The sequence below is a fragment of the Ranitomeya variabilis genome, chromosome 6, assembly GCF_051348905.1.
Source record: "Ranitomeya variabilis isolate aRanVar5 chromosome 6, aRanVar5.hap1, whole genome shotgun sequence".
Classification (NCBI taxonomy): Eukaryota; Metazoa; Chordata; class Amphibia; order Anura; family Dendrobatidae; genus Ranitomeya; species Ranitomeya variabilis.
This window is the reverse complement of record NC_135237.1, coordinates 56095030-56109034: the sequence shown is the minus strand read 5'-3', so window position 1 is coordinate 56109034 and position 14005 is coordinate 56095030. Positions and strand designations below refer to the sequence as shown.

The following is a 14005-nucleotide window of genomic DNA, read 5'->3' as shown; positions in this document are numbered from 1 at the left end:
GGGTAGGGTTAGGGTTACGGGTAGGGTTAGGGGTAGGGTTATGGCATGTGCACACAGAGCGGATCGGCCGCGGATCCGCAGCGGATCGGCCGCGGATCGGCCGCGGATCGGCAGCGGATCGGCAGCGGATCGGCCGCGGATCGGCCGCGGATCGGCCGCGGATCCGCAGCGGATCGGCCGCGGATCGGCCGCGGATCCGCAGCGGATCGGCAGCGGATCGGCAGCGGATCCGCAGCGGATCCGCAGCGGATTGGCAGCGGATCCGCAGCGGATCGGCCGCGGATCCGCAGCGGATCGGCCGCGGATCCGCAGCGGATTGGCAGCGGATTGGCCGCGGATCCGCAGCGGATTGGCCGCTGCGAATTCGAAGCAGTTTTCCATCAGGTTTACAGTACCATGTACACCTAAGGAAAACCAAATCCGCTGTGCCCATGGTGCGGAAAATTCCGTGCAGAAACGCTGCGTTGTATTTTCCGCAGCATGTCAATTCTTTGTGCGGATTCCGCAGCGTTTTACACCTGTTCCTCAATAGGAATCCGCAGGTGAAATCTGCACAAAAAAACACTGGAAATCTGCTGTAAATCCGCAGGTAAAACGCAGTGCCTTGTACCTGCAGATTTTTCAAAAATCATGAGGAAAAATCTCACACGAATCCGCAACGTGGGCACATAGCCTTAGGGTTAGGGTTGGAATTAGAGTTAGGGTTGGAATTAGGGCTAGGGTTTGAAATAGGGTTAAGATTAGGCTTGTGGTTAGGGTTACGGATAGGGTTAGGGGTGTGTTGGGGTTACAGTTGTGGTTAGGGTTGGGATTAGGGTTACGGTTGGGATTAGGGTTAGGATTAGGGTTGGAATTAGGGTTACGGGTGTGTTGCGGTTAGGGTTGTGGTTAGGGGTGTGTTGGGGTTAAGGTTGTGATTAGGGTTATGGCTACAGTTGGGATTAGGATTAGGGGTGTGTTGGGGTTAGTGTTGAAGTTAGAATTGAGGGGTTTCCACTGTTTAGGCACATCAGGGGTCTCCAAACGCAACATGGCGCCACCATTGATTCCAGCCAATCTTGCGTTCAAAAAGTCAAATGGTGCTCCCGCCCTTCCAAGCCCCGACGTGCGCCCAAACAGTGGTTTACCCCCACATTTGGGGTACCAGCGTACTCAGGACAAACTGGGCAACAACTGCTGGGGTCTAATTTCTCCTGTTACCCTTGCAAAAATAAAAAATTACTTGCTAAAACATAATTTTTGAGGAAAGAACAATTATTTTTTATTTTCACGGCTCTGCGTTATAAACTTCTGTGAAGCACTTGGGGGTTGAAAGTGCTCACCACACATCTAGATAAGTTCCTTCGGGGGTCTAGTTTCCAAAATGGGGTCACTTGTGGGGTGTTTCTACTGTTTAGGTACATCAGGGGCTCTGCAAATGCAATGTGACGCCCGCAGACCATTCCATCAAAGTCTGCATTTCAAATGTCACTACTTCCCTTCCGAGCCCTGACGTGCGCCCAAACAGTGGTTTACCCCCACATATGGGGTATCAGCGTACTCACAACAAACTGGGCAACAAATATTGGGGTCCAAATTCTCCTGTTACCCTTGTGAAAATAAAAAATTGCTTGCTAAAACATCTTTTTTGAGGAAAGAAAAATGATTTTTTATTTTCACGGCTCTGCGTTGTAAACTTCTGTGAAGCACTTGGGGGTTGAACGTGCTCACCACACATCTAGATAAGTTCCTTGGGGGGTCTAGTTTCCAAAATGGGGTCACTTGTGGGGGGTTTCTACTGTTTAGGCATATCAGGGGCTCTGCAAACGCAACCTGACGCCCGCAGAGCATTCCATCAAAGTCTGCATTTCAAAACGTCACTACTTCCCTTCCGAACCCCGACGTGTGCCAAAACAGTGGTTTACCCCCACATATGGGGTATCAGCGTACTCACAACAAACTGGGCAACAAATATTGGGGTCCAAATTCTCCTGTTACCCTTGTGAAAATAAAAAATTGCTTGCTAAAACATCTTTTTTGAGGAAAGAAAAATGATTTTTTATTTTCACGGCTCTGCGTTGTAAACTTCTGTGAAGCACTTGGGGGTTGAACGTGCTCACCACACATCTAGATAAGTTCCTTGGGGGGTCTAGTTTCCAAAATGGGGTCACTTGTGGGGGGTTTCTACTGTTTAGGCATATCAGGGGCTCTGCAAACGCAACCTGACGCCCGCAGAGCATTCCATCAAAGTCTGCATTTCAAAACGTCACTACTTCCCTTCCGAACCCTGACGTGTGCCAAAACAGTGGTTTACCCCCACATATGGGGTATCAGCGTACTCAGGAGAAACTGGACAACAACTTTTGGGGTCCAATTTCTCCTGTTACCCTTGGGAAAATAAAAAATTGTGGGCTAAAAAATCATTTTTGAGAAAAGAAAAATTATTTTTTATTTTCATGGCTCTGCGTTATAAACTTCTGTGAAGCACTTGGGGGTTCAAAGTGCTCACCACACATCTAGATTAGTTCCTTGGGAGGTCTAGTTTCCAAAATGGGGTCACTTGTGCGGGAGCTCCAATGTTTAGGCACACAGGGGCTCTCCAAACGCGACATGGTGTCCGCTAATGATTGGAGCTAATTTTCCATTCAAAAAGCCAAATGGCGTGCCTTCCCTTCCGAGCCCTGCCGTGCGCCCAAACAGTGGTTTACCCCCACATATGGGGTATCATCGTACTCAGAACAAACTGGACAAAAACATTTGGGGTCCAATTTCTCCTATTACCCTTGGGAAAATAAAAAATTCTGGGCTAAAAATCATTTTTGAGGAAAGAAAAATTATTTTTTTATTTTCACGGCTCTGCGTTATAAACTTCTGTGAAGCACCTGGGGGTTATAAGTGCTCACTATGCATCTAGATAAGTTTCTTGGGGGGTCTAGTTTCCAAAATGGGGTCACTTGTAGGGGAGCTCCAATGTTTAGGCACACAGGGGCTCTCCAAACGCGACATGGTGTCCGCTAACGATTGGAGCTAATTTTCCATTCAAAAAGTCAAATGGCACGCCTCCCCTTCCGAGCCTTGCCGTGCACCCAAACAGTGGTTTACCCCCACATATGAGGTATCGGCATACTCAGGAGAAATTGCCCAACAAATTTTAGCATCCATTTTATCCTGTTGCCCATGTGAAAATGAAAGAATTGAGGCTAAAAGAAATTTTGTGTGAAAAAAAAGTACTTTTTCATTTTTGCGGATCAATTTGTGAAGCACCTGGGGGTTTAAAGTGCTCACTATGCCTCTGGATGAGTTCCTTGGGGGGTCTAGTTTCCAAAATGGGGTCACTTGTGGAGGAGCTCCAATGTTTAGGCACACAGGAGCTTTCCAAACGCGACATGGTGTCCGCTAACGATGGAGATAATTTTCCATTCTAAAAGTCAAATGGCGCTCCTTCCCTTCCGAGCCTTACCATGTGCCCAAACAGTGGTTTACCCCCACATGTGAGGTATTGGTGTACTCAGGAGAAATTGCCCAACAAAATTTAGGATCCATTTTATCCTGTTGCCCATGTGAAAATGAAAAAATTGAGGCTAAAATAATTTTTTTGTGAAAAAAAAGTACTTTTTCATTTTTACGGATCAATTTGTGAAGCACCTGGGGGTTTAAAGTGCTCACTATGCTTCTAGATAAGTTCCTTGGGGGGTCTAGTTTCCAAAATGTGGTCACTTGTGGGGGAGCTCCAATGTTTAGGCACACGGGGGCTCTCCAAACGCGACATGGTGTCCGCTAAAGATTGGAGCCAATTTTTCATTAAAAAAGTCAAATGGCGCTCCTTCCCTTCCGAGCCCTGCCGTGCGCCCAAACAGTGGTTTACCCCCACATATGAGGTATCAGCGTACTCAGGACAAATTGGACAACAACGTCCCTGGTCCAGTTTCTCCTTTTACCCTTGGGAAAATAAAAAAATTGTTGCTAAAAGATCATTTTTGTGACTAAAAAGTTAAATGTTCATTTTTTACTTCCATGTTGCTTCTGCTGCTGTGAAACACCTGAAGGGTTAATAAACTTCTTGAATGTGGTTTTGAGCACCTTGAGGGGTGCAGTTTTTAGAATGGTGTCACTTTTGGGTATTTTCAGCCATATAGAACCCTCAAAATGACTTCAAATGTGAGGTGGTCCCTAAAAAAAATGGTTTTGTAAATTTTGTTGTAAAAATGAGAAATCACTGGTCAAATTTTAACCCTTATAACTTCCTAGCAAAAAAAAAAATTGTTTCCAAAATTGTGCTGATGTAAAGTAGACATGTGGGAAACGTTATTTATTAACTATTTTGTGTCACATAACTCTCTGGTTTAACAGAATAAAAATTCAAAATGTGAAAATTGCGAAATTTTCAAATTTTTTGCCACATTTCCGTTTTTTTCACAAATAAACTCAAAAATTATCGACCTAAATTTACCACTAACATGAAGCCCAATATGTCACGAAAAAACAATCTCAGAATCGCTAGGATCCGTTGAAGCGTTCCTGAGTTATTACCTCATAAAGGGACACTGGTCAGAATTGCAAAAAACGGCAAGGTCATTAAGGCCAAAATAGGCTGGGTCATGAAGGGGTTAAAGGACAGCATTCGGTCCAACAATACGGTGGTGTGAAGGAGCCCTTAAAGTGAAGCTTCACATTAAACAACCTATGACCACATTTTTGCCACTTAAGTGTTTTCTAGGTAGTGGACCCCGCACAATTGGTGGTAAAGTGTTATAATAGCTGCCTGTTGTCGCCATCTTGGTACACCTTTTGAAGCCCAAAGCTTAAAGTTAATTTAAAAAAACAAAAACAAACGTGTCTCAGAAAATGGCAGAGATCAGTTTTTTAACTATTTTTTTGTCTGTCTTTTTCTGTGTTCAATTTTTAACCACTACAATTCCACCCCACTTCCAACCCCCTCCCCAAAATAAAAAAACAAACCCTACGGAACTTTGTATCACTACAATTATACTGATCGGGAGACTCCTCCTAACCAGGTCATTACAGTGCAATGAACGCCATAAGAACAGAACCCAAAAGACTATGATGGAATTGCTTTTTTTTTCACCAGTGCTGATGCAATGATATGTATGGCACAAGTGATCAGATATTTGCAGCTTCAAGTCCCCTAAGGGGACTATACAGTAAAAAGCTATTTTAAAAAAAGTTTTAAAAAAGTACAAGTTCAATATCACCAACAATTTAAAAATAAAATACTGCACATATTTGGTATTGCTGCATTCTTAAAAGTCCAAACTATCAAAAAATAAAGAAAATTAGACTGGTAAATGGCATAACAAGAAAAAAATTAAAATGCCAGAATTTTTTTTGTGCACCGCAGCGTTGCAATAAGAGGCAATCAAGACATTGTATCTCCCCCAAAATGGTATCCGAAAAGCAATACTCCAGGGTGCAAAAAATAAGCCCTCACACAGCCCCAGATCCCAAAAAATGAAAACATTACAGGTCTTGGAAAATGGCGACAAAAGCAAATTTTTTTTTTTTAATACAAATTTCTGCATTTTTTTTCAGCACCCCCCCAAAAAAAAACTATACATGTTTGTTATCTGCGCCCTCATACTGACCTGGGGAATCGTATTACCTGGTCAGATTTACCTTATAGTAAATATGCTAAATAAAATGCCCAAAAAACTCTTGTGGAAATGCACTTTTTTTTTGCAATTTCAACGCACTTGGAATTTTTATTCCCTGTCTTTCCAGTACACTGTGTGGAAGAGTGAATGTTGTCAGTCACAACTCCTCCTACAAAAAACAAGCCCTAATTTGGCTTTATTGATGGAAGCATAAAAATGTTATGGCTCTTGGAAGAAGACGAGGGAGAAAACAAACAAAAAAAACGGAAAAAGCCATGTCAGGAAGGGTTAAAGCACAAAAACTGAAAATGGCCTGGTCCTTGGGGGAATTAAAGACAGGACCTCATGAAAGGTCGTTGGGGGCATAAGGAGAGCGATTTCTTATGTTCTATATGAATGTGGCCCCAAATGTGGAATAGAGAACAATAAAGTAACATAAATGATTGGTTTTTTTCTCCGTAATCCAAGCAGCTGTCATCTGCAGTGTAAGACTAATGCCTTGTGTCCTCCATGTCTCCATAATCCACGCAGCTGGCCAAATACTGTGATAACATGCTGAAGAAATCAGCCAAAGGAATGACGGAGAATGAGGTGGAAGACAAGCTAACAAGTTTCATTACCGTCTTCAAGTACATAGATGATAAAGACGTTTTTCAGAAGGTATGTGCTACATCAGCGTAACACTTCTTCACTAGCAGGGACCCTGATTCCAGCGCTGGATCACTTACTGGACTCCTTGATTGTAGTTTTGCTAATAGCACTGTATTATACGCTGAAGCTTTGGTAGTCTTGCACCTACATCGTTGATTGACAGCTTTCTATGTGCACTCTGCATAGACAGAAAGCTGTCCATCAGGCGAGTAGAGTCAGAGGTCATGAATAATGAGGACTCTATAGGAGGACTTCATCACGGAGAGGACTAGTAGAGCTGCAGCAGATAACACAGTGATTTCATTACATGTACAGTAAGAAACCGATCAAGTGAATAATAATAAATAATAATAAAAGTGAAACACCGCGGAATCTGGGTCTCTCTCCCTACTTTATCCTTCGCCCGGGGCATCAAAAACATGGTGACCGATTTTATTTTTTTTTTCCCTGCAAAGTGTAAATGTCCGTTTTTTTAATTTTTATTTCCTAAATTTATAATACACATGAAAATAAAGAACTTTAAAATAGATCTTATCAGAGAAAACTGCTTTTTTTCCAACTCCAGGACTGATCATTAATTTTCCAAATGCTCAATTCACAGGTAAAGTCTGTATTCAGTGAAGGCAGATTGTTGTCATCTCCGATCACGGCAATGTAACAATCTCTCTTCACTGAATACACATTTTACCAGTGAAATGAGAATTTTTCAAAGTTAATCATCATTTCAGTAGGAAAAAGCTTTTTTTTCTGATGAGATATATTGCAAAGTTCATATTTTCATGCATACTAATGATTTATACAGCCATGGCCAAAAGGGTGGGCACTCTAAAAATTGTTTCAGAAAAGGAGAGCAGACCGCCAATCTTCACGTAAGTTATACGGCCGTCTTGTCTGTACCCTTGCAAATATTTTCTTATACACATGTTAATTTCCTTTTCTGTATTGGAACAACAACAAAAAACCCAGAGAATAAAAGGCAACTTGGACATAATTTCACACGAAACCCCCAAAAATGGGCCGGACAAAATTGTTGGCACCCTCAACTTAATATTTGGTTGCACCCCCTTTGAAATAAATAACTTCGATCAATCGCTTCCTATAACCATCAGCAAGCATCTTATACCTCTCAACTGGAATTTTGGAGCACTCCTCTTTTTCAAATTGTTCCAGGGCTCTCATATTTGAAGGTGCCTTCCCCCAACAGCAATTAAGATCTCTCCACATGTTTTACAAAGACTACAGAACTCTCCAGTGCTTTGTTTCCATACATTTCTGGATGCTTCTTGACTTATGTTTAGGGTCATTGTACTGCTTGAATCTAAAACGAAAGCCCAGCTGTCTAACACTGCGCATTACATTACGACCCAAAATGCTTTAATAATCCTCAGATTTCATGATGCCTTAAACACAGTCAAGGAACCCAGTGCCAGAGGCAGCAAAACAACCACAAAACATCTTTGAATCTCCACCATATTTTACTGTAGGTACTGTTCTTTTCTTTGTAGGCCTCATTCAGTTTTCCGTAAAGAGTAGAATGATGTGCTTTACCAAAAAGCTCTATCTTGGTCTCCTCTATCCATAATACGCTTTCCCCAGAAGGATATTGGCTTACTAAAGTACATACTGGCAAATTGCAGTCTAGCTTTTTTGTATGTCCTTCTGAGTCTTCTGCCACAGTGTTTCCTTTTATTCTAATGTTGATGGATAGTTTGCTCAGAACCCTGATGCACTCTGAGCCTGCAGGGCTTCTTGAATTTCTTTGATATTTGATTGGGGCTGCTTATCCACCATCCGGACTATCCTTCATTGTGACCTTTCATCAATTTTTCTCTGCCGTCCACGTTCAGGGAGATTAGCTACAGTGTCATGGGTTGTAAACTTCTTGATTATGTTGCACACCATGGACAAAGGAACATCAAGATCTCTGGAGATGGATTTGTAACCTTGTGATTGTTGAAAAAAATCAACAGTTTAGGATCTCAAGTCCTCAGACAATTCTCTTCTCCTCTTACTGTTCTTCATGCTTAGTATGGCAATCAGACACAAAATGCAAGGAGCAAGTCAACTTCTCCCTTTTTATCTGGTTTCAGGTGTTATTTTGATATTGCCCACGCCTGTTAGTTGCCACGGGTGAGTTTGAACGAGTATCACATGCTTGAAATAAAGTTGTTGGAAAGGTGCCAACAGTTTTGTCTGGCCCATTTTTGTAGTTCAGTCTGAAATTATGTCCAATTTGCTTGGTTTTTTGTGTTTTTTTTGCGGCGTTCCAATACATACAAAGGAAATAAACGTGTATAACAAAATGTGCAATTGTAATAATTTTCTTGAAGAAAAGCTTCATTTTCTAGAAAAATTTTAAGGGTGCCAACACTTTTGGCCATGACTGTAGAATAAACGTTAAAACAACGGTTACATTTTAAGATTTCCTCTCCAACTTCTATGTTTTGGGGCTGAAGTTAGAGAGAGTCTTTGCTTGAATGGGTTATCAGAGGTTTAATAAAACTGGGCAGGAAACGCCAAATATGAGTATCCACCTGAAACTGTTAACATTTTGCCCAACGTTACCAATATTCGCAGAAAAGCGTAACACAGCCAAAGACCACAATTCAGTGGAGCACAAACAAGAAATAAAGAAAAGTGCACGATTCTTTATATATGGGATCTGTTTAAGTCAATTCTCCTGTGGCTCACAATCAGTTTCCAGAGTTTGGAGCCAATTAAAGCTTCAGCTTTGAAAAGTCTCAAAATTGACGTTTGAATTGGCTCTGCTTGGAATGAGCGGAGCAGGGGATGGGGGCTGATGGCGTTTATCCATATGATGGTTGAGCTGTCGGATGTCTTTGTGTGCTTGGGTCACCGCACCCTGGTTACACAACGGACACATCCTCTGGAATTCCAGTTCTTCCGCTGATAGACATTGTAAGGATCAGAACATTTTCAGTGTAGATACGAAGATGTGTGTAATCTCATCCATTCGCTCGATGATTTGCTTCTTCCTGCGTGGTGTAATATGTGTTTGTGTCTCTTATTACTTAGTTCTATGCTAGAATGCTGGCAAAGCGACTGATTCACGGCCTGTCAATGTCCATGGACTCCGAAGAAACCATGATCAATAAATTAAAGGTAATGTTAGATTTCGTTTCTTTAGTCAAGCAGCATTTCAAAGTCAAAAACCTAAGTCTGACAGATGTGGATCCCACCTCCTCGAGAAGGGTGCCCTGTCTTGCTCTGCCGTGAGTGGAGAGATGGACGCACATAAGGATGGAGTAGTGCATTTACTTCTATGGGACTTAATAAATCAGTCAAGCAAATGCGCTTTGGTATTATCTGAGATGCGAATAGACCATGCCGCATGTGTATGGCCGTCTGTGCTGCACAACTGGGACCTACATCTATCTGACATTTATGCCATATTATGTGGATATGTAATAAATGTCTGTGATCGGAGTAACCCTTTAAACGGAATCTGTCAGCAGGACTTTAACACCTAATCTGAGAGCAGCATACTGGAGGTGCAGAGACCCTGATTCCAAAAATGTCATTTACTGGGCTGTTTGCTGTAGTTTTGATAGAATCACTGTTTTATCGGCAGGAGCTTATCACTACAGGATTAGTAAACCTTTTCCCATGTATTCCTCCATATTCATGGGCTTTGTATAACCCCATCCCCACCATTTATTGTCAGCTTTCTGCCTATGCACAGTGTACACAGAAAGCGACCAATCCGTGGGGAGGGCGGGGATATACAGAGCTCAGCAATCAGAGAACTGGGAGATCTGCCGCAGAGAAAACTTTCATCAAAACTGCAGCAAGCAGCCCAGTAAGTGACACGTCACTGGAATCAGAGTCTCTGCCCCTATATCAGGCTGGTGACAGATTCCTTTTACTGTAGTGATGAAAAACTCAAATTAGTAAATTATTCAGACCAGAGTTTTAGACCCTTCAAGACAAAAAGACATTCAAGGATGGGAAGTTAACAGTGATCTTGAGTCTTTCAGAAAGGTGGTGGTTGTCTTATAAATGGCCTGAACTGCTTATTTAGAAAAGTACTGTAAAACATAGGATGGGCGCTGTAAACATAGGATGCTTCATGAGAATCTTTGGTGCTAATTTCCTTCAGAGTTGTACACAGATCCACCTCTGACCATCTCCTGTGTTGCGTTAGTTTGGGGTAGTGTATCAATGGGCGAATACCGTACATATAGTAGCAGAGGCAGCTGGGGTCATCTACGAGAACACCTAAGCCGGCTTTAGAAGACTTGTATTAAAGGGACAGACAGCCAAAGTTGTGCATGTTTGTTTTTTTATATCCAAAGCTTGCACTATTGATCCTTGGGTAGCAGGGGGCCTTGAAACTTAGTGCAGGGATTAATAAATTGGGGTAATTTATAAAGTTATTATAGACACTGCTCAAAAAACTAAAGGGAACACTTAAACAATACAATATAACTCCAAGTCAATCACACTTCTGGGAAATCAACCTGTGCAGTTGTGAAGCAACAACAATAGTGAAAAGATTTCTCCTGCAGTTGTGCAAATGGCATAGACAACAGGTAGAAATGATAGGCAATTAGCAAGACAACCCCTATAATGGAGTGGTTCTGAAGGGGGTGACCACAGACCATTTCTGTTCTCATCCTTTTTTTTCTGTTGGTTTGGTCACTTTTGCATTTTCATTGCTCTCGCCCCTAGAGATACTGTACAGTGGCATGAGGCAGTGTCTATAACCCACAGAAGTTGGCAGATACCAGGAGACATGGAGGGGTTCCTAGGGGGGCAACAACCCAGCAGCAGGACTGCTACCTCCTCCTTTGTGCAAGGTGGAACAGGAAAAGCGGTGCCAGAGCCCTGCAAAATGACCTCCAGCAGGCAACAAATATCCATGTGTCACCTCCAACTGTCAGAAACCGACTCCACGAGGGCAGTATGAGAGCCCAACGTCCACAAGCCCAACACAGTGCATAGCGATTGGCATTTGTCAGAGAACACTATGTTTGGCAGATTCAACATTGGCACCCTGTCACCTTCACGGATGAGAGCAGTTTCACGCTGAGCACTTGTGACAGACATCAGAGTCTGGAGATGCCATGAAGAACATTCTGCTGCCTGCGGCATCTTCCAGAATGACCGGTTTGGCAGTGGGTCAGTAATGGTGTGGGGTGGCATTTCTTTGGAGGGCCACACAGCCCTCCATGTGCTAAACAGAGGTAGCCTGACTGCCTTTAGGAACTGGGATGAGATCCTCAGACCCCTTTTGAGACCATATTCTGGTGCCCTGGGTTCCTTCTGATGCAGGACAATGCCTGACCTCATGTGGCTGGAGTTTGTCAGCAGTTCCTGCAAGATGAAGGCATTGAAGCTATGGACTGGCCCGCCCGTTCCCCAGACCTGAATCCGATTGAGCACATCTGGGACATCATGTCTCGTTCCATCCACCAACGTCACACTGCACCACAGACTATCCAGGAGATCCCTCAGGAGACCATCTGACGCCTCATCAGGAGCATGTTGTACAGTAGGGAGATCATACAGGCACGTGGAGGCCACACACAATACTGAGCATCTTTTCCTTGTCATGAGGCATTTCCACTGAAGTTGGATCAGCCTGTAATTTGATTTTCCACTTTGATTTTGAGTATCATTCCAAATCCAGAACTTCACGGGGTATTAATTTTGATTTACATTGATCATTGTTATGTTTTATTGTTCTCAACACATTCCACTGTGTAATGAATAAAGATTTGCAAGTGTAATATTTCATTCAGCGATGTTTAGGATGTGGTATTTTAGTATTTTCTTTATTTTTTGAGCAGTGTATTTTATCTCTGTTGCCTCCTTTTGGACAATGGAGGTAGCATATTATCAAGGCTCTTGAGCAGAGGGGGCCAAGATTTGATGGGTCAAGTCCCTTCAATAAGTTATATAAAGACTTTGTAGGGGGCAACAAGCAGCATTCTCTATCGAGCACAATCCGGCACTCAACAAGGAGCTCTTTGATCTTTTCCATGTGCTCCCCTCTCTTCTATTTATTCCATTGTTTTAATAGTAAAACGTCTTAGATTAAAATACTCTAATAAAATGGTAGAGGTTGTCAGATTTGGGGCTGACTCAGAGGTCAGAACCCCCCACCCAGCGATCGGGAAGTTATCAGCTAGTGGATCATTTTAAAACTTGAATATTCACCTTTTTAGTGGTTTGATGATGTGAATAGTAATTCTCACCTGATCAGGAGTTCTAATCAGTGTTACATACTTTGTTACAGCAAGCGTGCGGGTATGAATTCACCAGCAAGCTGCATCGAATGTACACGGACATGAGCGTAAGTGCCGACCTAAATAACAAGTTTAACAACTTCATCAGAAACCAAGACACCGTGGTCGATCTGGGCATCAGCTTTCAGATCTATGTATTACAGGTGAGTTGTCCCTTCAGTTGTGTCCTATACTATGTCTAACCTACAGATCTGACCTTGGTGTTCCTACTGAAGGTGAAAAGAAGATCTACACTGTGGGTGGATGACAAGAAGGGGGCAAAAGTATCATAAATGGATGTCACAACTTTTTGTCTTCGTAGTTGGAGTTTAAATGGCTCAATTGGAGTAATTGATATATATCTTTTTTTTTTATATAGATCAGTACTAACAATGTAATTTCCCTCACATAAGAATTAAAAGCCGATCTATCACGAGATTTTACAAAACCCTAACTTGAAGTGACCTAATGAGACTGGTGTACTTCCTCTGATATTCCATCTAGGATTGGCCATTATTCGATTTTGAAAGTTTACAATCAGTCAGTGCCCACCTAACCTACCGTATATACTCTGTCTAATTATACTCACCTACTCCTGGCGCGGTCCCTGCAGGTCCCCGGCTACCTGGCACCCCAGCTTCTTCCTGTACTGAGCGGTCACATGGTACCGCTCATTACAGTAATGAATATGCGGCTCCACCTCCCATAGGGGTGGAGCCGCATATTCATTACTGTAATGAGCGGTAACGGTGACCATTCAATACAGGAAGAAGCTGCCGGGGAAGCAGGGACTGCACAGCGCCAGGAGCAGGTGAGTATAATGAGGAGGGGGAGAGCTGCGCGATATTCGCCTGCTCCTCATTCCGGCGCCGCTCCGTCTTCAGCGTCTTCTGCAGTGACGCTCAGGTCAGAGAGCGCGATGACGTGGTTAGTGCGCGCCCTCTGCCTGAACGTCAGTGCAGAAGACGCTGAAGATGGAGCGGCACCGGAACGAGGAGCAGGTGAATATTGAAAGTGCCGGGGGCCTGAATGACGGAGAGGTGAGTATGTGATTTTTTTTTTTTTCTATCGCAGCAACAGCAAATGGGGCAAGTGTCTGTATGGAGCATCTTTGGGGCCATAAGCCTTTGTGCAGCACTATGTGGGGCAAGTGTCTGTATGGGGCCATAATTTACGTTTGTGCAGCACTATATGGGGCAAATGTCTGTATGGGGCCATAATTAACATTTGTGGAGCATTACGGTATATGGGACAAGTGTCTGTATGGAGCATCTTATGGGGCCATAATCAAGGTTTGTGCAGCATTGTATGGGGCAAATATCTTTATGGAGCATCTTATGGGGCCATAATCAGCATTTGTGCAGCATTATATTGGGCAAATGTGTCTATGGAGCATCTTATGGGGCCATTATTAACCTTTATGCATGATTATATGGGGCATATTTTAATATGAAGCATCTTATGGGGCCATCATAAACTTTATGGAGCGTTATATGGGGCTCCTGATTCAAT

At 42.9% G+C, this 14005-nt stretch overlaps 1 protein-coding gene across 1 annotated transcript in view; it reads left to right on the top strand.

Moving 5' to 3' along the window:
- CUL2 (cullin 2) overlaps positions 1–14005 on the top strand; it is a 79035-nt gene that overhangs the window by 44261 nt on the left and 20769 nt on the right. The window contains exons 13-15 of the mRNA XM_077268531.1: positions 6123–6251; positions 9279–9365; positions 12505–12657. Coding sequence (XP_077124646.1) covers positions 6123–6251; positions 9279–9365; positions 12505–12657 — 369 coding nt within the window. The remainder of the gene's footprint in view (positions 1–6122; positions 6252–9278; positions 9366–12504; positions 12658–14005) is intronic.